The 27881-nt window shown below is 38.1% G+C and overlaps 1 protein-coding gene across 1 annotated transcript; it reads left to right on the top strand.

Moving 5' to 3' along the window:
• Positions 1-25929, top strand: KIAA1958 (KIAA1958 ortholog). Its single transcript, XM_070935495.1, has 2 exons — positions 1-1153; positions 24887-25929. The coding sequence occupies exons 1-2, from the start codon at positions 1-3 to the stop codon at positions 25927-25929; spliced, it is 2196 nt and encodes a 731-aa protein (XP_070791596.1).
• The last annotated feature ends 1952 nt before the right edge of the window (positions 25930-27881 follow it).

Here is a 27881-nt window from a genome sequence, read left to right as displayed (position 1 = left end):
ATGGAAGACTGCCTCCATACATCTTCCGAAAACCTTTCCAAGCTTGTCAGTTGGGCCCACAGTCATGGTACTATTTGCAGCCTCATTCCAAATTTAAAACACCTACTTTCAGAGGGTTCCCATGGCAACCTGACAGCTATGTGGGGCTGTAGTGCAGGCCATGCCTATCACTGGCCACTGACAGCTACTTGTAGGGCTGGCTCACAGGAAAGAGTTTGTTTCCAGGATAACAGAAGTTTCAACTCCGATAGCCCCAGCATAATCGGCATGCCTTCAGACCCCCAAGCCAGCCCAGTGGAACGCTATCCAGGGAGGTCAGGAAAAGCAAAGTTGGACTGTAACAGAACCAGAGATTCCTGCGATTTCTCCTACTGCAGTGAGCCTTCTGAACTGGACGAAACAGTGGAGGAATACGAAGATGAATCTAATCTTTTTGACATGGTCTGTGAGTCCTCGGTGACCGACGAAGATAGCGATTTTGAACCTCATCGTCAAAGATCTCAGACAAATTCCCTTAAAAGGCCTGGCCCATCTTCTTCATTACATTTGGACTCTCAGTCTCAGGTCATTGATGGAAGCAGCAATGATGTTTTAGCCAAAAAAATAAAGCAAGAACTCCCCGAGGATTATTACATCGTGGCGAATGCCGAAATCACTGGTGGCATTGATGGCCCTGCATTGTCCTTGACGCACATGTCAAAACCTAAAGGTGGAACCTCCTATCCTGTGGCATCTAAGCTAACTTCTCACTCATCTCCTTCCCTCAGTGCTGACTTTGATTTACAGAACGTTTCAGCTTCTTCACAAGTTACATCAAGGCCAGTGACCCAGAAACCTCCCAAACTCAATCTGCCTTCCTCAAGCAGAAGGCCTGGTAACATTCCAACCGTAAATCCTCAGGTGGCCCTCCAGGTGCCTGCCAGCACCTCTAATTCTGGCAAACCTATCAGCATTCCTTTATCAGCCTTGCAGCTCCCTGGGCAAGAAGAGCTATCAGCCTCTGAAGATCTTCTCCAGCCTGGCCCAAATCAAGTTTCCAATGATGTAGCATTGTCTCCTTCTGTTAGCACGGAGCCGGAGGTTAGCTCTAGCCAGCAGCAGCCAAGCACTGCTCCCAGCACAGTCACTGAGCCGGTGGCACAGACAATAGCAGGTATCAACATTTCAAATCTTTCTAATGATTATTTGCTTGATGCATTTTTTTTAAAAATCATGATATTCTTTCCAGAAGTTAATTTTTTTTATTCAATGTGTACAACCGTGAATTGGTTACTGGTGGTGATGGTAGTAGTAGGAATACCATTCCTATTGAAAACTTGAGACCATAAGGAAACAATAACTTATCAAGAATCAGTGTGATTTGGAGGCAAGATAAATAGTCACATAGCAATAGCACTTAGACTTGTAGACTACTTCATAGTGCTTTACAGCCCTCTCTAAGCTGTTCACAGAGTCAGCATATTGGCCCCAATAATCTCAAGATCCTCATTTTACCGACCTTGGAAGGATGGAAGGCTGAGTCAACTTTGAGCCGGTTAGGATTGAACTCCTGGCAGTGGGCAGAATTAGCCTGCAATACAGAGGTGGGTTTCAGCAGGTTCTGACCAGTTCGGGAGAACCGGTAGCAGAAATTTTGAGTAGTTCGGAGAACTGGTAAATACCATCTCTGACTGGCCCCACCCCCATCTATTCTCTGCCTCCCGAGTTCCAGCTGATCGGGAGGAAATGGGGATTTTGTAGTAATCTTACCCTGGAGTGGGGAGGGAATGGAGATTTTACAGTATCCTTCCCTTGCCACACCCACCAAGCCATGCCACACCCACCAAGCCGCATCCACAGAACCGGTAGTAAAAATGTTTGAAACCCACCACTTTATCACTTTTGTCATAAAATTCTGTCAATGAATGATACTAAATCATAGTATAACACGTTTCTTCTTTCTCGGTGGGCTTTCTTGGAAGTTAAAAACAAGAATGTTGATGGGAAGTTTTCCCCCAGCAGAGAAGGGTAAGCAGATCGACATACTACTTAACGTACTCTAGCTTCCACAGGGCAGTCTTTTGCCTGAAGTGGTCCTGTAATTCAAATTCTGGGTAGTTCATGTTTGATCCATTGATAAGAACCACACAAAAGGAGAACAGCAAGAGTTGCTGATCACCACTCAGGAGATGCAAAACGAGCAAGGAAAATATTCAATGGATCATTGTCTATCTCACTAAGAAACAGTGGCATTTCTGTTCAAGGTAACAGCAGCCATTTCTGCATTTGCATCATCCAAAATATACAAGTTATCCAAGTTAAAATATAATTTCGGTGGAGGCTTTTTAGGTTTTTTTTGGGGTGTGTGTGTGCGGTTGATTTAGATGTGATTAGCCTGCCCTGCTCCCTTACTTTTTAAACCTTGCATTGCCTGTTCTAGAGCAGCTTGGCCTGAGCAAAATACCTTGCACAAATTTAACTTTCTTTGAAGTTTAGAGTAGATAACAAATTCCTTCTCTAATAACTAATTCAGGGGTCTTTCAGTTAGAAAAAATATCACATGAACATTTTATTTATTTTTATCCCACCTTTATTTTATTTTTTAATGAATAATTCAAGGCAGTAAAAATACTCCTTTCTCTTCTATTTTCCCCACAACCACAACCCTGTGACATGGGTTGGGTGGAGACAAGAGTAACTAGCCCAAAGTTGGCTTTCATGACTAAGGCAGGACTTGAACTCACAGTCTCCTGCTTTCTTACCTGGTGCTTTAACCATTAGGTCAAACTGGCGTTTACTATTCAAGAGGTGGCAAGACTCTTCTGATAGGACAAAAAATAAATGGTGACTGAAAGCCAAACAAATGATAGAATGATAATGGTGGCAGGGGGCAGGGAGTGGGAGAAGTGAGAAGGTTAAATGAACAGATGAATATACTGTATATGCATGAATGGATAAAGCAGCTATACATGTGAAATCATTCTGATTCTCCCTCTATCTTTTGGGGGATGTTTACGAGGAAAAGAAGTAGTGTGGTATCATAAATATGACAAAAAGAGCACATTCAGTGCCTTCAGAGAAGGCCATTCCTCAGTTATTCTGCACTTCTGTATAAGAACTGCTGAAAGCAAAACCTATGAAAGAAGCAGTGGGAAAAGAAGTTACAAGTGGAAAGCGACACGGAACTCTCTGGAAAGACCCAGCAAAGATAGCAAATTAAATGGCAGGAGTTTTACATGCATTCCAGAAAGACTGCTGTAATTGCATTGGATAAGGATGCTTCTCCAAGTTATAGCAAATATAGCTAAAAGAGGGGTAGTTCCACTGTTCTGAAAGAACCAGTCCTCCACTCCTTTCTCATTCAGTCCCTGCCCCTATTTCTCTCTCTCTCTCTCTCTCTCCCTCCCTCCCTCCCTCCCTCCCTCCCTCTCTCTCACACACACACATATACACACCCACCCACCTATGGTTTAGTGGATTTATTGCTATTCCCCCACAACTCCCTTCACCACAAACCCAGAACTGTCCCAATTAAGTCCAGCCACAAGCAGACCAATGCTAGTCCACAGAACACTTGAAAGTTTCCCAATCAAAATAAACCCACCAGGCAAAATTCAAGGAATGGTATCAATCCAAAGCAAGACAAGAATTACAACGACCAGAAAATACACAGCTAGAAAACGAACATGTTGTTCCCAGCATCGCCTCCATCTGTCTGCTGTGCTAAAGAGCCAGCTTCTGGTGCAGCTCATCAAGAAGGGCAAGGCTTTGTCCTCACAAATAATCTGGCTAACCTTCTCTGCTCCTGCCTTTTCTCTGCCCTGCGTGTTCTTGGATCAGGTGCAGAAGGCAGTTCCTCTTCCTCATTACCGACTGGCTGCAGCTGTGTGTTTTCCTTACCTGAAGCCTCAGGGCTGTCCTGCTGCAATTGCGTTTGAACCAAATCCCTCTCATACAGCTTGGATCCATTGACCAACTCTCCTCCAGATGTGCCTGGAACTGGTTCATCTTCCTCCGACATCTGGAGAGATAACTGGGGAGGCATCCTGGGGAGTCATTACACTATTCTGGAACGTTATAGAGAAGGTGATTGGCCTCCATGTCCTAAACAAACAGATTATTCGAATCCTTCCAATCAGATTTCAGACCAGAATATAGTATTGAGACAGCTTTGGTCACATACTGATGACCTCTAGTGGGGTTGGGATGAGGTGATACATCCACCCTAACTTTTCTTGACCACTCTTGGCTTTAATACTGTTGAGTACAATATCCTTCTGGTTTAGTCTATCAAGGATTGGCAGCTTTACACTGTTCTCCATTGTTCTAGTTAGTGTTGGGGGCGAGTGACCTGGTCTGAAGACCTTTGCTTTGCCTTAGGACTCCAGTTTCTTCCTTCGTCTTTTTCATATCTTCATGAAGCCATTGGGCAAAGTTATCTGTCAGCACAAGATGTAGTATCAATAGTAGGATACTATTAATGCTTTGTGATAATCTGTAATGAATCTCTTTTTCCTAGATTCTTATTTTGATTTTATTCTGAGGGTCAGGGAGTAGAAACTGGTGGAGGTTTTTATTTTAACATTGCAATCTGATTCATTTGAATTTTTTAAAGTTTAATATTTATTTTAAATTGGTATATTTAAAAACTGAATCTTATAAGTGGGGCTCTTGTCACATAGAAACCATTAGTTGCAAAATGTAAAATCCCTGTGGACAATAACCATTTTAATTATTTATAAAACAGAATCTTCACTTAAAGTTTTTGCTTTGGATACCTCCAACTCAAACATTGAGAAACTGTTGAAGAAAATGTGATCCATTGAAAACATTGAATGTTTACTTTTTATGTAGCATTTGGAATCCTTCAGTGGAACAAGAAAATTTGTCTAAAATAAAAGTTCAGGTAGCCAACATCCATTAGAAACCTTTTAATGCTGGAAATAAAAATTCACTATCGGTTTTATAACTTTAATTATCTCAGTAGACATAAAAATACACATAAAATATCTATTAAACTTCAATATATATTTAAAATTTGTTCCTAGTGGTTTTTTTTATAAATGTCAAGGAAATAAATACGCTTCTAGTCTTTGAGCTTTATGTTTTTTATTAACCAGAGGCAGTGAATAGAACAAAAATTGGTATCTTTCAAAAGGCTTGTCTCTTAGATGTATTACGTTAATTTATGAAGAAAGCTATGTCTGCAAAAACAATTATTATACACAATTTTACTCTTTGTACATAGGTCTGGTTTTTTAAAAATATCCCATATAATAAACATAACTGGTGAATTAGCCAGAGACTTAGGTAATTCTAAGTTCTACCAATTCTCAGATAACTTTAAACTCAATTGAAATTTAGAGATGAAAATGTGTATTATTTAAATGGGTTGTTTTGAAGGAATTCTTTCAATGGCAAAATGCAATATTTCAATATATCTTTAGCAAAGCATGCTGTGTTACTCTGAGAGGGTCTTCTGCCATCAGATTTTATCCTGTTTGTATGTACTTGTTTTGTCATATTTGGAATATTTGTAGGTGTGATTGCACAAGAATAAAAGTTACATCTACTGACATTTTTTTATTCTATACATGAATAAAGATGCAAGAGCTTTGTTTTCTACTGCATACAAATCATCTATTTGCATCAGGCATAGTACAAGTGGTCCTCATTTAGTAATCACAGTCAGGACCAGCAACTCAGTCATTAAGTGATAGGGTCACTAAGTGAAACTGCAACGGTGCTTCCAATCTTACTTCAGGTTTACAGACCTGTAATATTCATAAATGTGAGATCGGTTGTAAAGTCACCTTTTCATCATGGTTGCAATGGCTGTCTGAGGTAGTTGCAAAATGAGGATTACCTGTATTTAGATTTATAATTCAGGTATTACTGAATTGCTCTTCCTGACATTTCTCACAATTGGTTATCTGACTAGAGCTGCTTTGAGGTGGCCATATCTTGAGACTCACAGATTCCTCACATATACGCTGTTAAAACAGGTCCATTTATAAATCATATGTATTATGAAGGGTTGCTTCATTCTTTTGGGTATCAGTAATTTATTTATTTATTTGAAATAAAAAGTGGATTATTGATCTGGAGCACTTGGGAACAGGACAGGCTATAAATCTTAAATTAAGTAGCACAGAAGTCCCTCCCCTAAATATAATATTTAATGTTGTAAGCTGCTCAAAATTGTCTGTGACAAGATAGGCAGCAAACAAATTTAATAAATAAATTTAATAACTAACTAACTAACTAACTAACTAACTAACTAATCTAAATTATTCTGGATGTAATTATGCAGGTTGATCTAACATGTAAGAGTTATTTTACTTTATATAAGATTGTCTGGAAACTCTTTCTTTAAAAAAAATGAAAATCCTTAGTTCTTTGCTAAACCAGGTTTTGGAGGGATCCCCAATGTCATACCCAGAGAGATGTGTTCAAATGAACAATTAAACTGTTTTGAATGAATCACGTTTGCACTGAGTCTCTCTTGTGTATGTAATAACAAGTTTAGAGAACTGGCAGTCATTCAGCCTAGCTCTTCTGGTGAGCCAAATTTAATATGATTATACTGTTTGGAATGGAGAAGAGAGATTGATTTTTTTTTCTTTTTGGTAATAAAGAGAAAATTAGTGTTCAGGCAAATAACAAGAAATAATGAGAAAAAAAATCAAATTAAACCTTTATTTGAAATGCACTCTAGGCTGACAGAAAAGATTAGGCTCCCTGTATAGTGTTACAAGTTGCAGTACAATAAAACCTGAAATATATTATAGCTTTTCTCCTTCTCTGTGTTACAGAATATTTGGCAGCCAACAGTTCCTATTTCTTGCAGGTTGCATCAGACTGAAAAATATATTTCCAAGAAGCCAAATCATGGAGTAGCTTAGAGAACAAACACATCATGTTGTTGTATTGTGTAACATGCTCCAACAAAGTTCTTTCTCTCTCTTTGCTGTCTCTTACTCTTCATTCAGTGCTTGCAGATTTCCTCCACCTTCCAAGGCTGAATACTGAAGTCCTGTAAGAATAGCTAGAAATATATCCATTTTCCTAAAAATCATGCTTGTTGACAGATCAATGCTAAAACATAACTGTAGCTTTTCAAAAGGAAAAAAAAAATGATCCCAGAGTCATTTTGTGATAAAGCAACATCTGTATGACCTGCTGCAGGGTGAGGTAGTACTCTGCAGAATATATGAAATGTTGCATTATTCTTCCCCATCCAGAGCAATAAAATTTGTAGCCATCAAATCAATCAAAAGATTGCTATACACCTATTGGAAGAACCAGTGGTCAGCTCAATTTTGAGATGCAATGATGTTCTCGGAGATCAATAGACCCGTGTTTCAAATATAGGAATTTAACACAGTAGTTCTGTAAAACAGGTAGTAGGGGCTTAGTCAGCATATTGACTTCTGTTGCAATGTATGCAATTGCCCAGGAAATCAATATTCCCATTAGAAAACAAAACAAAATCAGGAGAGGGCTTGGAAGCCAGATGCATATTCTCTTGGGCAGCCAAGTCAAAATGGCAACAGTGTCACATTGTCCAGCAACCAGATAGGAGAAAGAATGTGCCCCTAACAGACTTAGGTGATCAGTAGCACCTGGGCAGTTCACTGTCCCTGACAGCATCATCCTTGGATGGGTCATTGAGATTTTGTAGCGTGTTCATACCGTAAAACATGCATTAAGAGAAGAGGCAAAATATAATTTAGAACTCTGAACACCTGCTGCAGGCTATCTCAGCAATGAATTGGGGATGAGATGGAGGTGACATCCCTTAAAAAAAGATTCACAAGACAATAAGCAAATCTTGAAGATGAACCTTTGATACAGTGGAAGATTCAAGCTTCTCATGCTTCTAAAACGTACAGTATTGTCCCAATTATTCCATAAATTAATTCTGAATGCTTCTGGACATTTCTAAAAGTGAACTGTTAATAATGAATTAACATCCCAAACAACCACCATTATTGCTATGACATTTTCTAATTTGACTCCTTGGCAAGGGATGGACTACAGTACAGATCAAGTTAATCAATAACAATGATTTCCTAAGTTACAGACAGAGTTAAAAATAATAAAGTTATTTGCAAGGTAATAGAGGGGTACTGGCTCTGTTTTGTGAGATTATAATGACTGACATTAAGATATACACTTTGGATATGAAAGTAGTGAAATTCTTTACAGAACAGATAGAAGCATTTTTTGCAGTTGTGTTCCAGATTACATATTGTTGGGTGTTTTTTCTTTTTGCAATAAATAGTATTTCTCACATTCCCACTTTGAAAAACCAATTAAAAAGTCCATTCAATCTTAGCTTTATGTTCTATCAGATATTGTCACCTGTTTCTCCTCCATTCCCACTGTGTACTTATTTATGTCGCTGTTAGTAAACCCTGAATAACAACAGTATGTATTGAGAAAGAAAATATGTGCTGGGATTTCCATATTGTACATCAGGGTTGTCAAATACAAGGCTTGGGGCCTGGATGCGGCCCGCAGGGTCCTTAGATCTGGCTGCGAGCCCACCCTGGGAACAGCGAAGGACTGGCCCACGGTGCCTCTGCCAGCAAAAACAGAGCCATGGTGGGCCGCACGTGGCCTCCCCGAGCTCTGTTTTTGCTGGCAGAGGGTTGCAGAAGGCTGTCGGGGCCGAAAACAGAGTCTTGATGAGTGACATAGAGCTGGTCATGCCTGCCCCCCCAAGTCAAACACAACCCTGATCTGGCCCTCAATGAAATTGAGTTTGACACCCCTGTTGTACATAGATGAATATATGTTCTGCTGTCTTTTAAAGTTTTGTGAATTACCTTAAGTTCCTCACAAAGTAGAAACAGAGACAGAACACTTTATTGATATTGTTTCTCAAATATGTAAATTAAATCCTTCCCTTGTCTCATAGTTTAGGATATTGTTGCTAGACATGTTTCTCTGCAAATGTCTCTGGAGATTTTCAGTCATCCAGATCATGGCTGCCACAAAGGTGCTTTTTCAAAAGGCAACTGGAGTTCCTTTGTTTTTTTCCCGTGAAAACATTTTGCTTCGCTTCTCATCCAACCCCAATCTTCAGTTGGGTTTCTGTGCAAACTTTCTATTTCCTTTTGCTTCTGTAATGCAGATAATCATCCTGTTTCCCAACCTTTTTTTCTCTGTGGGATTGGTCCTGTATAACTCACTTAATTTGATTCGAGCTTTGGGGAAATGCATTAAGAGTCCCAATTTTGCTCATTAACTAAAATATGAATGTGCATCACTTTGTATCAAAAGATGGCAAATCATAGGCAAACCAGACTACTTACCGTATTTTTCAGACTATAAGATGCACCGGTGTATAAGATACATCAAGATTTTGAAGAGGTAAGCAAGAAAAAGTTTTTGCCCTCCCCAGCCCCCAGGAGCACTCTGTAGGCCTCCCAAAGCTTCTGCGCACTCTGTTTTTGCAAAAAACGGGAAGCGAGGGGCGGGGCTTCGGGAGGCCAAAAATGGCTGTATTCAATGTATAAGATGCACCAACATTTCCACCCTCTTTTGGGGGGGGAAGTGCGTCTTATACTCCGAAAAGTACGGTATATAGTAAGGTTTTAATTTATTTTCTTCAGTTCAAAGAAATACATGAAAAATATCAGCAGGATTTTGTTGTTGTAGCAGTCCTAGAACTAATAGCTTAGCACTTCAGCTAGAGAGCTCTTCAAATAGATGCTTTTTCCTCTGCACAGATTACACTCCATAGTGGCAGCATTCAATTGAAGAGTCAGAAATTAACCCAATGGTTTATTCCTATACATGCACTTTATGATTTTGATTGTGAGCTGCCTTGAGGTGTTAGAAGGCAAAGCAAGATAGATTTGCATAAATAAAGGAAGAATTTACTGGATTGATCTGCAGCAGTGTTTCTCAGCTCTGGCAACTTTAAGACATGTGGACTTCAACTCCCAGAATTCTGAGAATCCCAGAATTCTGAGAGTCAAAGTCCACATGTCTTCAAGTTGCCACGGTTGAGAAACACTGGTCTACATTCTTCTATGATCCAACGTTCTGTCCAACATTTGAGAAACTTATCAATGCAACATAAATGGAATGGAACCATTCCTCATCTGGAATGATTCTCAAATTTTTCTCAGATTCCATCTCAGTTCCAATAGTTTATTTTAGAGCATTGGCACCCAACCTTTTGGGCTCCAGGGATCAGTTCCATGGAGAAAGGTTTTTCTGTAGATCGCAGGGACTGTTGTGACCTAGGAAGACCTGTGGTTTTCCATGCTGCCTGCATCCTGTTGATGGGGCTTCGCTTGTTTGTGTGGCCCGGTTGCTGGCAGGCTGCAGACTGGTGCTGGTTCACAGATTTGGGATTGGGGATTGGGGATTGGGGACCCCTGTTTTAGAGGATCAGGGTCCACATTCTTTAATAGAACACTCTTTGTTATGTTTTTCTGTTCCTACTGGACTTTCTAAGCCTTAAATAACCTTAGATAATTGTGTTGAAGAGAAAGGCAATGCATTGAAAAGCCAGTGATTTGATCTGATAAAATAGCATAAATGGAGGGGAACAGGGGACGGATAGACGGACACAAATTCAATAATAGCAATGTTTTGTAGCTTTTATCTTCTCTAAGAGGTGAGAATTGAAGTTCCCTGGGAAGTTCATATGGTATTCTGTGCACTGTGAGAAGCTGGCAGCAATAGCTCACTGCACATTATATATTTATATTCCTGTGGATATAACAGATAAATTAGAAAAGGGCATCTGTGATTTATTGCATTTGGCAATACGATCTTTTTTTAAAAAAAAAAAAGTATTTACAGTCTAAGGACTGTATACGTCTTTCTTAATAAGTAATATATCATCTGAGTCCTGTCAAGTTCCATAGAAAACTCCAGAATGTGATTTACTGGGTTAATTACTGCCTTGCAGCTTCATGCTGCTAAGCCTAAAATTACAATTGCATTCTAAAGTTGATTTAAGATTATTCACCAGTTAGACTACAGCACAACTTATTATGATTAATGTAATAAAATATTTATTGCATATGATGTTTCATTTCTTTGTTTTTCTGTTTGCCTCCAATGACAACGTGCAAAAGCCGAGATGTTGCAATTGGAATCAAACTAGATGTGATAGTTCAGGGTTGTCAAACTCTGTTCTGCCCCAGCTACGGACCCCAAAGAACACAGCACACACAAAGTCTGTTCAAACCTTAATTTACTGAATAAACCAGTCTTTTACAACAACGGCTGTTAATTAATTGCATTAACAGCCGCCAAGAATTCAAAGAATAATAACTGAAAACTTACTATGGTTGGCAGAATGCCCAGAAGCAATTTGCAGAAAGCTGATAAGCAAGACAAGACACAAAGATATGTGAACTAAGTTGTTCCCTGCAAATTGCTTCAGTCGGCGTTCCTCCTTAAATAGGCTAATGGAGTGGCCAATTAGCCCCAAGCCTTACTCTTGAGGAGACATCCTGAGGAGCCACTCCTGCCTTTTGGCAGCTCTGCGCGCCCGTGCATCGAGAAGAGGCTCTTCCTCTTCATCCTCTTCACTTAAGGGAGCTTCTGGAGATTCTGAAGGCCCTGTCTGAATCCCCGCCTCTGGCACCACATCTTCTCCAGCCTCCTCATTGTCCGACTCGAGTGCCAGCTGCACAGGCTGCTGGCGCAGCACCACACCAGCCTCCTCGCTGTCTGAATCAGCTACTAGCTGTACAGGCCATGTACGGGCCACAACAAACTCAAAGCCCGTGGGCCTCATCCGGTCCACAGGGTGCTTAGATCTGGCTCACAGTGCCGCCCTGGAAACAGTGAAGGACCGGCCCGCAGTACCTCTGCCAGTGAAAACAACGCTCGGGAGGGCCACAGGTGGCCCTCCCGAGTGCCATTTTCCTGGCAATGGGTTGCAGGAGGCCATTGCAGCCGAAAACAGCTCGGGAGCCCATTTATGTTGGCAGAGCACTCGGGCCACCACAGGCACCACCAATATGAGTGATGTTGAGCTGGCCATGCCCACTCTTGCCTCCCCAAGGTGAAACACCATCCTGATGAGGCCCTCAATGAAATTGAGTTTGACACCCTCCATACCAGAGGTCAGTGCTCGCATACATCTCCGTTTACAATACAGGTAGTCCTTGACTTAACAACAATCTCTTTAGTGACTGTTCAAAGTTCCAATAGCACTGAAAAAAGGGACTTACGACCATTTTTCACATTTACGACCATTGCAGGATGCCTGTGGTCACAATCAAAATTCCAAGGCTTGGCAACTGACTCACATTTATGATAGTTGCAGTATCCCTGGGTCATGTGATCACCTTTTGGGACCGTCTGATGAGCAAAGTCAATGGGAAAACCAGATTCACTTAAAAATTGTGTTACTAAGTGAACAGCAGCAGCGATTCACTTAACAACTATGCAAGAAAGGTCGTAAAACGGGGCAAAACTCATTTAAGAAATTTCTCGCTTAGCTACAGAAATCTGGTCTTAATTTGGTTGTAATCTGGGAAGGCTTTGTTCATGAGAGATTAATGATCCCCTTGAATTTAATGTAGGGTCATTCAATCATTTCCCAGGTCATCTCTCATATTAGAAATGATTCTAATAGGGGTTTGGGCAAGGGGAATTCGTTTTGTCATAAATCAGTGGAAAGTGAGGTCATCTTAATTTCCTTTTTCTTTGTTCTCCCCCAATTTCTTTACTTGTTTTTGTTTGTTTGCATTCATAAAATAAAGGTTTGGAGACAAAACCTGCTGCTGCCTTGTGGTAGGAAGACGTTTTTTTATGTTGCTGTTTTTCCATAAAATTTCTCTTCTTCTACTTTTGCTCTTAGAAGTGGAAAATGAGGCGGGTCAGAGAAGTATTTCAGTGAAAATAAAAGCAAGACAAAAATGGTTAAAAAGCTCCTTCCTTCAGTCTAGCTCTTCCTAACCAAATTAACTTCTTTTGTTGCATAAACAACCGCAACAAAGCTATCTACCAATATAGGTAGTCCTCAATTTACAACAGTTCATTTAGTGACCGTTCGAAGTTACAAGAGCACTGAAAAAAGTGACTTATGACCATTTTTCACACTTATGACCGTTGCAGCATCCCCATGGTCACATGATTTCTATTCGGATGCTTGACAACTGACTCACATTTATGACGGTTGCAGTGTCCTGCAACCTTCTGAGAAGCAAAGTCAATGGGAAAGACAGATTCATTTAACAACCATGTTACTAACTTATCAACTGCAGTGATTCAGTTTACCAATATGGCCAGAAAAGTTATAAAATGGAGCAAAACTCACTTAACAAATTTCTCACTTAGCAACATAAATTTTAGGCTCAATTGTGATTGTAAGTCGAGGATTGCCTGTTTGTGGTTGAAGAAATTTGACATAATCCATTTTTCAGTTGTAGTTTTGCCTTAATCCTGCTTCTAATTATCAATGTATTTAGAAATCTTTATTTTAAGCTCTATTTCTATTTTCCATTCTATTCTATTTTTAAAAAATATTCTATTATCTTTTCATCTTCTCATCTTTCTTACTACCTTCTTGTATTAGTATCTTATGATTTATCACTTGTTTTTTGTATCTTATGATTTATGATTGTAATTTATGATTTATAATCTATGATTTATCACTTTGTTGTTTCTATGTACACTGAGAGTTTATGCACCAGAGATAAATTCCTTGTGTGTCCAATCACACTTCGCCTATAAAGAATATTCCATTCCATTTATGTCAGGGTTCTTACAATAAACCAGAACTACCTTATTTTTCCCAAAATAAAACTGGGTCTTATATTATTTTTGCTCCAAAAGATGCATTAGGGCTTATTTTCTGGTTAGGTCTTTTTTTCAAGGAAATACAGTACTAAATGTGTTCATCTGGCTGACAATCTTTATTTTTTTTTATTGAAAAGTTTTTACAAACATTTTAACCAAGTTTTGAGCCCCACCTCCCTTCCCATTAACCCTCCCTCCCCTCCCCCTTCCCCCCCCTCAACTTCCCAGAGCGAAATACTGGGTATTTCATTTAGCATCTAACATATGCTAACTATCTATAAACTCTTTTCATCCCTTTTTCACTTTAACTCCCTATTTACGTAGCTAAGTAATAACATATCTTCTTAAATCCAAATATTCCTTCATATACTATTTGAAACTTTTTAGTCCCATATTTGTTTTGAATATAATCAATCCATCTTCTCCAGTCCACAATATATCTTTCTTGTGATTGGTCTTTCCAATATGCTGAGATTTTCGACATTTCTGCTAAATTCGATACTTTTAATTTCCATTCTTCTATAGTAGGTAAATCTTTCTTCCAATATTGCGCCACTAACAGTCTTGCTGCCGTTATTAAATTTAACATCAAGTTAGTTTCAATAACAGTACAGTCTGAGATAATACCCAGCAAAAATAACTGTGGGGTGAAACTTATCTTTTTCTTAAAAATCTTCTGAATAATCCACCATATTTTTATCCAGAAAGCTTTAACTTTTTTACACACCCACCATATATGATAATAAGTTGCATCATCACAATCACATCTCCAACACTTAGGTTGTTGGTTCGGATACATACATGCTAGTTTTTTAGGATCTAGATGAAGCATTTTATAAAAATTTTCTCTCAAGTTTTGTGCTTGTGTAAATTTCACATTTCTAACTCAATTTTTTTCCCAAGTTTCCATCATTACTGGTCCCTGGATATTCTGTGCCCATTTTATCATACAATCTTTAACTAATTCAGTTTCTGAATCTATTTCTATCAATGCATTATATAACCTTTTTATATGCGATTGACCTTGATCTCTAATTTGTTTTACCAAATTTTCATCAGTTTTTATGATACCAATTTTCTTTTTTTTTTTTTTTTATTTGATTTATATGCCGCCCTTCTCTGGAGACTCAGGGCGGCTTACAATGCGCTAAGCAATAGCCTTCATACTTTTGTATATTTATACAAAGTCAGCTTATTGCCCCCACAACTGGGTCCTCAATTTACCTACCTTAGAAAGGATGGAAGGCTGAGTCAACCTTGAGCCTGGCGAGATTCGAACCTGCAGTAATTGCAGGCAGCTGGTGTTAATAACAGGGTGCTTTAGACCACTGTACTACCAAGGCTCTTTTTGATACCAATTTGATACCAATTTTCTGATCCTCTTTCCATCTCGCATGTAACTGTCCGAACTGAAACCAAGTCTGGGCTATCTTTTCTTCTCTTAATACATTTAAAGACTTTAATTGCAATATATTCCCTTCCATTATAAGAAGTTCCTTATATGTAGTCCTATCTTGTTTCTGTTCCACACTTATATTTTCTATCGCATGTCTGGGTATTGCCCATATAGGTACCTTATGATTTAATTTATATTGATATTTTCTCCAGACACGCAACAGAGCATTCCTTAATATGTGAGTTTTAAAAACATTATCCACCTTTTTATCATACAAGAGATACGCATGCCATCCATATAATAAATCATATCCCTCAATATTCAACATTTTATCTTCCGCTAGATTAAACCAGTCACTAATTGTTGATAAAACAGCTGCATCATAATATAATCTCAAATTAGGCATTTTAAGACCTCCTCTTTCACGTACATCTTGCATTATCTTAAGCTTTACTCTTGGTCTTTTCCTTGCCCAAATAAATTTATTAATACCTTTCTGCCATTCGTTCAAGTTCGCATCTTTCTTAAGTATTGGTATCATTTGAAACAAGAATAAAAATTTTGGCAGGATATTCATTTTCACCGCTGCAATTCTTCCTAACAGGGACAACTGTAATTTATTCCAGTTATTTCTTTCAATCTCTTTTTGTACCTTTTGCCACAACAATTCATAATTATTTTTATATAATTTCACATTTAAAGCTGTGATACATACTCCCAAATATTTAACCTTTTTAACTATTTCAAATCCCGTTAATCTTTCTAGCACTTCTTTTTGTCTTGTAGTCATATTTTTTTACTATTATTTTAGTTTCATCTGGCTGACAATCTTAACGGGGGCTTATTTTTGGGGTAAGGCTTATATTACGAGCAGCCTGAAAAATTCTATTATAGAAATTCTATTATATTATTATAAGCCATTCTAGGGCTTATGTTAGGTCTATTTAACCACATGGACTCCCAATATTATAAAATAAAACAATTAAAATCCATTAAAATAAAACAAAAAGGGTAAATAAAATTTAATTGCTTTATGAAACAGCAGATATGTGTAAGAAAGGATCCATTGAGGTAAAACGATATTTATTATGTGGCAAAATTCAGCTGAATAGATGTAATCTGTATAGTCATTGGGAAGGTCGGTCCTTGTTGTAGACTGTATAGGAAAAGTTGACCTTAGTTGAATCCTGACAAAAACTTCAAGAAATTGGAACATTTTTATCTGACATAAGCAATTATTCTTCCTAGTTTTTTTTATCCTGCTACAATGCCTCTTGAGAAAAATGCTGCACTCCCATGACATTCACAGAGCTTGGGCTTATGAGATGGTTTGTGTGACTCAGTTTTGCCAATTTCAGTAACTTTTTAAAATAAATTATTTAGATCAAAAAAAAAACAACAAAAAAAACCCAGCCCCCTCACAAATTTATAAATTTAGTAACTAAAATATTTACCTCTTCCTATGTCTTCGTAAAACTTCTAATATGAGAGTAGAAGGAGATCATGGTATTCTTCTACTCAACCAAGCTCCTCCTCAAGAGCCTTTTTGTCAGGGCTTTCAGATCCTAGATGTGTTTGGAGAGGAGCCATATAATCTCAATTATCCATAATAATTCAGCATTACCATCTCAGTGTTGAAGACCAAGATAATGCTTCATTTATCTATCTATGGAGATTCTCAGTCATTCTGATCATAGTTGTCCCAAAGGTGCTTTTTTCAAAACTGGACTTTCTTTATTTTTCTTTGAAAACGTTTCACTTCTCATCCAAGCAGCTTCTTCAGCTTCTTCAGTTCACTTCATAACGTCTTCAAGAAGTGAAACGTCTTGAAAGGAAAACAAAGAAAGTCCAATTGCCTTTGGAAAAAGCACCTTTGGATTTCATTTATCTGATTTATCCCTTTGTTGTTGGTGAGTGTTTGCCCATTCACAGCAGATAGCCCATTTATGATGCATGGAGACCAATTAAAACTGTAACTTTTTCTCAGTGGTCATCTGTGCATTCATAAAAATCCGCACATATTTATTTTGTAAGAATTTTGAAGTAGGAAACTGAAAGAAAAAAAATTGGAGCATCTTAGAAGCATGCGCTTCTTGACTAAAAATCGGTCTTAACTCTTCAAGATTTAAAAATGTGTCTCTATGCAGGTGCATTACCTGGAGAACTGAAGTTCCTGATAAACAACCTGGATTTTTTTTGCAAGAAGATTCAATGGTTTCCTAGTTACAAGAGATCTTTAATTCATAAAAGATATAATATCCTCACTGCAGATGCGTCATTCATCTTTACTAAACAAGAATAAGAAGATATAACATTTGATTTATGTTGTGACAAGCCCTTCTATAAAGATGTGATGACTGTTTAGCACATTTCACACTAATGTCTAAACAGGACCCTGTTTGGAATGGTACATTGTCAGTCAAAATTCTGATGATGTGAACAGCTACAAAATAATTGCTGGATGTGTATAAAATACACTGATGTACTGACATTCTGGAGGCCTAGGTGCTGAAGCACAAAATTATATTCACTCAAATGATATGGTACAATTATGTTTGTATTGACCAAATTTGTAGGCTATGCTTCTTTGTGTGAGCAAATGTTTCCTTAAAATTAAAACATATTGATTTTACAAATGATTACATACTATATTGGACAAAATTGGACATGCTATGGTATGCCCATAACACTACTGTTCCATTAGCTACACTGGCTTTTGGTGAGCTTCCAGATACAATTTATGGTGCTGGTTATTAGCTAGAAAGCTCTTCATGACATAGGACCCGGCTACTTATGGGACAGTCTGTCTGAATTGTTTTTTCACAGGGTGGACATGCTTCATTTTATCCATTTTAAATTACATTTATATACCTCCCATTTCCTGTTGAAACAGCTCCAGGGAGCTTACAAAATGATAAAAGAATAAATATAAGGTGACCAACTTTTTTACAATGAGAAGGAGGACACAAATAAATTGAAGAAAAAAAAATTGTAAATAAAAGAAACATTTTATTCATTGCAACAATGAGTCTAATGCGTATGTGTGTGCCGTGTCGTGTTTTGGTAAGAAGTAAACAAAGCCACTTGCACGCGGCACACTCTTGCACGTGGCGCACTCTATCAAAACAATTATCCTGTCCGGAGTGTCTCATAATTGCATCTCGCCGCATTGTACAAGCCTTGATGAATCGTCATGTCAAATACAAATACATCACATCACACGCAACGGATTGGCATTGATCGAATATGGAGAATATGGAGATTTACAGATTAGTCTTCAAATATCAAAAAGGAGGACATGTAGGAGGACACTTTTCGAGAGAGGACAGAACTTACAAAATATGGACTGTCCTCCCTAAAGGAGGATGATTGGTCACCTTAATAAATACAATTAAAATTAATAGGAGTTAAGTAGAGACTAAAAACCAAGAGGACGAACAATATGGGAGTAGGATCTAGATTTAGGCTCCTTTTAAGAAGCAGTGTTATCTAGTGGAAACCAAAAGTCAGCCAGCTCTGTCATGGTGCCCACCATATATAAGGAACATTCCACCTATGACTTACATAGCCCCAATCCTGTTGGCCTTCGGTAAAAATCTTAAAAGTCCTGGCTGTTCATCTAAGCCTAAGTCCAGAATGTGTAATGAGCTTGATATATATGACGGTTTGTATATTTTTGAGTTCTGAATCAATCCTTGGCATACTATTGAATTCATAATTTTTGTTATTTCATTTATTTGTGTGAATGTTCTTGTTTAAAATTGTTGTTAGATGCCTAGAATCATGTGCTGAGATTGGTGGCTATATACTGTAAGTAGACTAAGTAAAGAAACTCATGTTAGTATCAACCCATATGAGGTTTTTCAATTTGTTTAAGTCATATTTGTAAATGATCATGAACAACTCATTGTACATGATAATCAAGTTGCTATATAAATAGTTCTCCATCTCTTATGCAACAAGAATGATAATATTACCAGAAGAAACGTGTAATACTATGCACATATCTCAGGAGTTTAGTTCAATAGGACTTACATCTTTATGTAAATATATAGTATTGCAATATAATGCGCATCGCTAGTTAGCTATTATTCCTTAATGAAGTACAGGGAAAGATACTTTTAATTAGCAGGCCTATTATTTTCTGTATTAATTTATTCTAATTGTATTGGCTGTAGAAATATTTCTATGGTTGCTTACTTGGTAGTTAGTCCTTTCAGTGAACTTTAATCACTTTCCAACTTTTAAGTTACTAACTTAAATTGTAGTGATTCACTTAATAAGCGTGGCAAGAAGGATGTCGTAAAATGGGGCAAAACTCACTTAATGACTGTCTCGCTTGGCAAGAGAAATTGTGGGCTCCATTGTGGTCATAAGTCAAGGACTACCTGTATTCAGACTATAATAGGATTCCTTTGCAAGTAAACACATAGTAATTTTCTCTATGTTTATACTAAGCCCTGTAGCTCTGTGTGCATCTCCACCCAAACGCAGAGAAGATGCATTCTCATGGAGGATACTATTTCGAACACAGATGTGGCTTAAGAAAAGTCAGTGTGTAAAACCGGAACCCATAACGGTACTGAGAGCTTGTTTTAGAGTGAATATAGGACAAACTCCTACAGCTATTTTAGTCATACCCCCGGATAATAATGCATTGCGCTGGCTGACTTTATTTGAGAAAACATTTAATCCTTGTCACAGTGATCAACATTACATCTGATGTCTAGTCAAAACAGATGACACGTAAATTGCACCCCTGTCAACATTTCACAAAGAGAAGGAAGTTAACTGCAATAAAGCAGAGAAAAGAACTTTTTTTTCCTTTTGACCTACTTGCCTTGCATTCCACAATTTTATGTGTATCCCTCATCTTCCTGCTGTCAGTCAAGTGAGAGAATCAGACTGCCAGAAGAAACCACTGTAATGGCTCTGCCTAGTTTCGAATGCAATAACTGGATTTGCATATGCAGGAACATTAATGTGCTTAGTTTAATAGTCGTTTGGGGTATGGCCCAACCCCAGGAAAGAAACCATATCTAATCTGGTTATAAATCACAGGTGAACATGTAAAACGTGTTTAGGAATCCTGGCTTGTTTTTAATCCTGGCTTGCTGTTATTTGGAATTTCATATGCTATGTCATAATGTGATGTATTACTATGTACAAACAAGCCGTTGCCATGTATAAATCAGGTTTTACATTGTGTCGACTTACTGACTGTGGCTATCCAAAAGGCAAAATTATAACCATGACTTGGCATGATATATAAAGCAATTCATAATGTTCTCACTCTTTGCCTTGATATTGGTAGAAGCATTGGTGAAAACAAAAATATAACTAATATATAACTAATTTGACAACCAGCAAGTGTGACTAGCTTAGGTAAAAGTCTAAAATTAAAGTAAATAATGAGTTATTTGAAATGCTTCTATGCAGCAGTGAAATCCTCCCGGTTGTATCTAGCTCGCCGAACCGGTAGCGCTGGCAGTGGGATGCTCCGCCCACCCACTGGGACGTCATTACATCCCTTTTTTTTTAACCATCTGAGCAGGGGATTTCACCGCTGCTTCTATGGTTATATATCAGTGCTGTTGTTATTGCCAGAATAGCATATGCTGATTAACTTTTAATGGAGGAAAATTGATTGATTATTGAAAAAAATTGAAAAATTAATTCATTATTTATTCGACAGCAGCAATGAACTAGTGTTTGCTCCTATCTAATGCTCATCAGGATTTTCACAGCCCAGATATGGAAGCCTTAAGAAAAGAAATAAAAAAGGAGGAGGTGAAGGAGAAATTAGTTTAAGAAAAACAAACTTGGAACTAGAAGTAGTTTATATATTTTCATAAATAGTTTAAAAGCAAGTTTTTAAGCTGTTTTATCAGCCAGTTGTATTAAATGTTAATACATTAATTATTAATATATTCATCGTTCATTAATTAATGGTCAATTAATATTAGTTAATAGAGCCAGTTTGGGCTAGTGGTTAAGGCAACAGGCTATGGTGGAGTTCAAATCCTGCCTTAGACATGAAAGCCAGCTGGGTGATTTCGGGCCAGTCATTCTCTCTCAACTCACCTCACCTCACAGGGTTGTTGTTGTGTGGAAAATAAGAGGAGGAAAGTGTGTTGCATATGTTCACTGCCTTGAATTATTTGTAAAAATAGTAAAGGTGGGATACAAATAAATATAAATATAAAAAGCTCTGTTAACTATAATTTTATTCTTCTTCATCCAGTTTATCACTGATATCACACACTGTTTTAAGACTTGAATACTTTATTTAATGGCAACCACTGGGGATTGATGCCACAGTGGATAAGTCCTAGGTCTAGTCCTTTTGAAAAGGGAAAAACTTAATATTCCAGGTTTTTAAAGTCAGGCCTGTCCATCTTGGGAAATCTGTTCCCCAAGCTGTTATTCAGGAAAAATACTAGAAATAATAGTTCAGTTATCTGACATTACCACCCTTTTGAAAATTAAATGAAGAACAACTCAATAAATCTAAGTCCCAGCAAAAACACTTACAGTCCTAAAATTATTGATCCAGTTTAGATCCAAATAAGAGCCTTGGTAGTACAGTGGTCTAAGGCACCCTGTTATTAAGCTGGTTATTAAGACCAGCTGCCTGCAATTACTGCAGGTTCGAATCTCGCCAAGGCTCAAGGTTGACTCAGCCTTCCATCCTTTCTAAGGTAGGTAAATTGAGGACCCAGTTGTGGGGGCAATAAGCTGACTTTGTATAAATATACAAAAGGATGAAGGCTATTGCTGAGCACATTGTAAGCCGCCCTGAGTCTCCGGAGAAGGGCGGCATATAAATCAAAATTAAAATAAAAAATAAAAAAATATATACTTGTCTGTGTGAGATGTGAATACAAAGACATCACAATAATATCTCAAAGCCAGCATTGTTTAGATAAATTGTTCTAACAGTGCCTGGAATTCCCCTCTATAAAATATTGGTTAAAATAGGGCATAAATCATCTGATTACACGGAAGAGAGGAGAAAAAAAAAAGACACTTTTATGGGGATACAATGACTGTTCCTTTTTTAAATTTTAAAAAGAACTGAATTTTATCAGGTCCGCCTGATTCGCCAGTTGCGTCCCTTTCTGGGTCGGGACTCGTTAAATACGGTCACTCATGCTCTCGTTACTTCCCGCTTGGACTACTGCAATGCTCTCTACATGGGGCTCCCCTTGAGGAGCACCCGGAGGCTCCAGCTGATCCAGAATGCGGCCGCGCGGGTAGTTATGGGAGCGACATGGCGCTCCCATGTGACCCCCCTCCTGCACGAGCTGCACTGGCTCCCAGTGGTCTTCCGGGTGCGCTTCAAGGTTTTGGTTACCACCTTTAGAGCGCTCCATGGCATCAGACCAGGGTATCTACGAGACCGCCTTCTGCTACCAATAGCCTCTCACAGACCAGTACGCTCCCATAGAGAGGGGCTCCTCAGGGTGCCGTCGGCCAAACAGAGTCGACTGGCGGCCCCCAGGGGGAGAGCCTTCTCTGTGGGGGCATCTACCATCTGGAACGAGCTCCCCCCAGAGATACGGAAGATCCCAGACCTGTGCACGTTTCGCCGTGCTCTCAAAACTTTTCTATTTCAGCAAGCTGGCCTGGCCTAACTCCCATCTTTTAAATTTTTTAAATTTTTTAATTTGTGATTTTATAAATTGGGTGTTTTAATCTGTGTTTCGGCTGAAATATTTAATAATTTTAAGGGATTTTTTAAATATTTGTATTATCTGTATTTTATCTTGGCTGTTCACCGCCCTGAGTCCTTTGGGAGTAAGGCGGTATAGAAATTTGATTAATAAATAAATAAATAAATAAATAAATTATCTGGCAGATGAGAAAAGAAGCTGCCTCCTACATTCTGAAATTGGCAATAGTATTCATTGAGGTTTCTGTCTATAAACTAATAGCTTGTCGGTCCTTTAAGAGAACCAAGGTCAAGAAACTGAAGTAGCAGAGATTGTAAGAATGCCCCCCCCCCTTTTTTTTGTTGCAAAGTAGAAGAACTGAATCTAAAAAGCCTGCCAGAATTTCTCTCTGTCCCATCTTATAGCAAATTTCTCTTTGTCCCATCTTATAGCTAAATTTAAGTCAGGATTATTTTGAGTTTCTTTCTTATGCATTCTACTTTCTGAATCATCTCCCCTCCCCATTTAATGTTTCATTGCTCCCTTCCTCCTTTTCAAGGCTAGGTACGCATTTTTTCACACTGTAACTTTCAGGAATCAAATGGGAAATAAATTGAAAGAAGAATAGAATCATAGGGCTGGAAGGGACCTTGGAGGTCTTCTAATCCAACCCCTGCTCAGATTGGAGTCCTTATTCCATCAACACCCACAACTCCAGGAGGCAAGCTGTTCAGTCCTCCTCCTCCTCCTCTGTTGGCACATCTTGATCTCTGTCCTCTGTTGGCACATCTTGATCTCTGTCCATATCTGTAGGCATAGAACTATTTAATTTTATTTAATTGTACTCCTATAATTAATGTATCTGGCAATAGGCACAGAAACTCTATGAATCAGTTGGCTGATGAAGGGATGCTTAACTAAACAGGAAAACTGAGGAGCGCATTTTTTTAAAATTACGATAAATAGGTCTGCTTATTTGTTTTGATATTGACATTGATTAATTGTTTGCTCTTTTATCTTAAACCAATGAAAGGTAGAATGGAATATGAATGAATAACTGATAAGCCCCTAGTTTCCCTGAAAATTGATTCCTTAACTTGCTAATGGCAGCCATATGTGACAGTGCACTTAACTAGTATTTGGAGAGTCCATATATCTCATTTAAGGATATTAAAATCAATAGATAAAAACATCTTTTCTCACAGAGATGAATATGGTCAATTACTCTGAACTAGTAAATGCTCTGGGATCTTTTGCAGTGTTTATTAGAAATTGAACACAAATCTGATCTATGTGGGCAGCCTTTAGACAGTTTTTCTAGGACTCTAAAGAGAAAGATATCACATCTTTTTAAATTTTCAGTCTTCAAAGCGACTTCTTACTTGTAAATTGTTTGTTATCAGACAGAAAGCTTTTCTCAATAGATCATGAGTCAAGAGCACCCAACATGGCAGCTCAGTCTCTGAGGAGATGAATTGCTTACAGTTTTGTTCTTTGTACAAACTGTGCACTGTCCTAGACTTGCTTAAAGAATGTGAGTTGTTTGTAAATTAACACATTACATTAATATGTTTTAATACCCAAACTATCAGCTTATTTAGCATGTTATAAAGTGTTTAATTATAAATATATAATAATTATTAAAGTATATAAACATGGAACCAGTACAGCCTCTGATTTCACAAATGAAATTATTCAGTATTGTTTTCTTAATTGGACCTTTCCATTCAACAGTGGAATCGATGTAAAATATTTTCTATTTTCTAGATTCTTCCAAAATGTAGACCAATCTAAATCTCAGTTTTTTCTCCCTACAAATCTCTGTAAATTAAATGTGTGCCAGTGAGTTGAAGAATATATATATATTAAGTTTTTTTTCATATCTTTAGTAACATCATTTGTGAAACAGAAGTTGGCTGTCCGTGCTTGACAGGTATGTAATGAATAACAACTTTGCCATCTTTGTGAACATTAATTGATTTTCATTTTGTTTTAAGGAAAAACATAATTTGAGAAACATTATGCATCCCATGAGTTTGTTCTCACATATCACTTCTTTTGCTTCTCCCAGACCAAGATGAGAGAGCTGCCGAACTTAGAGAGCAAAATGAGAAAACTATTCGCAGTACCCAGACAGCTCTCCGAAACTTCAGAGAGTTTCTCATCTCTAAATATCCTTCAGAAACCAGGGAGATCTACATTATTCCTTGCAAAGAACTAGATGCTTACCTAGCATCCTTTTTTGTCGATGCTCGGCAGAAGGATGGTTCAGAATATGAGCCAAACAGCTTGGCCAACTACCAATGTGGGCTGGAGCGGTATCTCAAAGAGCATCGATATGGATACAGCATCACCCGAGACAAGGAATTCAAGAGGTCCCAAGAAGCACTGAAGCAGAAGCAGATGGAACTGAGGTGCAAAGGCAAAGGCAACAAGCCCCACAAATCAATGAAGCTTACTTTTGCCGATGAGCTGATTCTCCGCAAAAGGGGCCTGCTAAGCCGATATAATCCCGAGGGGTTGCTGAACCTTGTCTGGCTCAACAACACAAAGGCCTTTGGCCATTGTACTGGCTTCCACGGGTCAACTCTCAAATGGGGGGACATTAGACTTCGGGTGACAGAGACCGGCTTAGAATACTTGGAATGGATGGGCCAAGATGGCAGTGATGGGAATGCCAAGATTAAGAGGACAGGCACAGATTCCAGAGTGTATGCAACTCAGCACGCTCCACAGACTTGCCCTGTGCAAGATTACAAGGAATATGCGCAAAGGCGTCCGCCCGCGATGCGGTACGAGGATGCCCCTTTCTACTTATCCATTAAGCCAGTTGTTAATCTAGCTGCATTACACTGGTACAATTGTCAGGCCCTAGGTAAGAACAAACTAGCCAAGATGGTTAAGACTATGTGTGAGAAAGGGAATATTCCCGGAAGGAAGACCAACTTCAGTGTGTACCAGAGCTGCAGCACCCTCTCGGAAGCCCAGAGTAACCAGCTGGTGCTAATCTGCAACAACCTAAGCCAACAGGCTGCTCAGTCTGTAGCAAGCCATTCTAGCACTGGCAACTTCATAGTGTCTGCATCTTATGACTCTTCTTCGGATACAGCTTGAAAGGACGCTCAGTGTGACCATGAGGTGCTTGAAGCTTTGGTGTCCGTTAACATGCATTGTCTGTGATCCTATAGTTCTCATCGGACTCGCCTTTCTCCAGTGTTAAATCCCATTATCAAAACATTTATATATACTTATTACATATATAAATATATATATATTTCTTTTTATGAATATGTGAATAGAAATAGCTTAGACTAATTTATATAGTATTTCTTAATGCTGATGGTGAATAAAGAAGCATATTTATGGGGTGCTAATTTAATGGCTGATTATAAAACTGGAAAATAATTTTCAGGCCATCCCGAATTTTAGCATTACCCACATTTTAAACTTTAGTCAGTGTGAAATTTGATTAACTGTCACTTCTTTCCGAAGCAAGATGCAAATTATAATGTAAGACAATATTGATAATTCTTTATTAAAAGCCCCAATAAACCCTCCCTATGACTGAATAGATATGGAGACGATTAAAAGTTATGATGTTGATATGTTATGTGAAGTTCTTTGAAGGCATCATGAATAAGGGCAAATTTTTGGAATTGCCTCTATACCATTCGGCATTGCTTTCAGGCATTTGCTTTCATTGCCTTTGAAAAGTGCCCCATCTTCATTTTTAAAAGTAGAATCATCCTCAAATTCTCAAGCCTTTTAAAAGTGGCATGAATTTGGTTTGTGAGAGAATGAAGACAGGAATATTTTTCTACTTTGTTTAGTTCTTTTTGTAGTTAAGCTAGATTTTTTTTTTAAAAAAAAATTGTGTTGATGAGGCTATGGAGAAGGAAAAGAATAAAAAAAAGTTGCTATTTATTGCAGTGTTTTCTGTTTACGATTTAGGTCCCTGAATGTCAGTTATGCCAGCTAAGAAAAAGAAAAATGCTAACAAAATAGCAGTTGTTTAAAAATAAAAATACTATTAATTAATACGCAAAAGAAATATCATGGCAAGTAGGAAGACTGTTAATTTTGGAAGGCTTGTCTTTTAGTATTTTCTATTTAGCCACTTCATTTCTGTGTGTTTTAAACATGTTTTTGAACATTGGACTACATTTTAATTTGTTGCATTGAATAACTACAATCAAAAATAGTCTGACACTGGCTGATTTAAGATTGCTTAACTCTACTGGATTGTGAGCCCTCCACAATGGTGGAGCTCCACAATTGGGATAATTCCACAATTAATTATCAATAACTGCAATATCCATACTTCATGTGTACATTGTGTAATTGTGGATCGGATGGCAAGGTAGCTGTGCAGGAGAATAGGTAAGAAATTGCAGAGCAGCTGTCTCAAGGCTCTGTCTCAAGGCCCTGTCTCAAGGGAAGGAAAAATCTGGAAGATCAGTAGTTGTACTAATAGACGTGGATTGCAAACATCCAGACAATTACTAGATGGCAGCCAAAAGAAAGATTGGAATTGATGAATCTTTGATGCAAAAGAAAAGAAACAGCTTGTCTAGTCTTTGCCCTTTTTTTTCTCAAAGAGGGCTATAGAAATACCGCCATATTGTCAGGGTTCCACAGTGGGTCACCATGAAACATTTCTTGATAGAGGCAAGAGAAAAGCACTTACTGATTTGTTTATAAAAATATGGACTTGTAATATAATTGTATCATAGAGAATTGGGGCAATACTTTAAAGCCAGGGAGCAGGTAAAGCTCTTGTAGATTTCCTCCCACCCATCCATTTTAGGCATTAAAGTAGAAGAAGAGTTGCGGATATTAAACACTTGATTAGTGGGTTGCTGGGAACTGGCATTTGCTGCCTATTTTATGCAATAAAATATGTTAAACAGGTCCTGGGGACAAGTGAATGTCATCTGTCCACTCTTCATAAGAGAATAATGTAGTTAAATTCAAAGTGTTGCTTTCGCTTAGACAAACTGGGAGGATGTGTCTTGTTCTGCCTATGAATCCTCTTTCATGGTGATAAACAAATCTTATTTCAAATT

The sequence above is a fragment of the Pituophis catenifer genome, unplaced genomic scaffold (genome assembly GCF_029215685.1).
Source record: "Pituophis catenifer annectens isolate HBS135680 unplaced genomic scaffold, rPitCat1.0.hap2 SCAF_2, whole genome shotgun sequence".
NCBI classification, from domain to species: domain Eukaryota; kingdom Metazoa; phylum Chordata; class Lepidosauria; order Squamata; family Colubridae; genus Pituophis; species Pituophis catenifer.
This window is presented reverse-complemented; position numbering and strand designations above follow the sequence as displayed.

Coding starts and splice junctions, on each gene's coding strand:
- KIAA1958 (XM_070935495.1), top strand. CDS start 1: ATGGAAGACTGCCTCCATACATCTTCCGAAAACCTTTCCAAGCTTGTC. Junction 1,154..24,886: donor GGTGGCACAGACAATAGCAG/GTATCAACATTT, acceptor TGCTTCTCCCAG/ACCAAGATGAGAGAGCTGCC.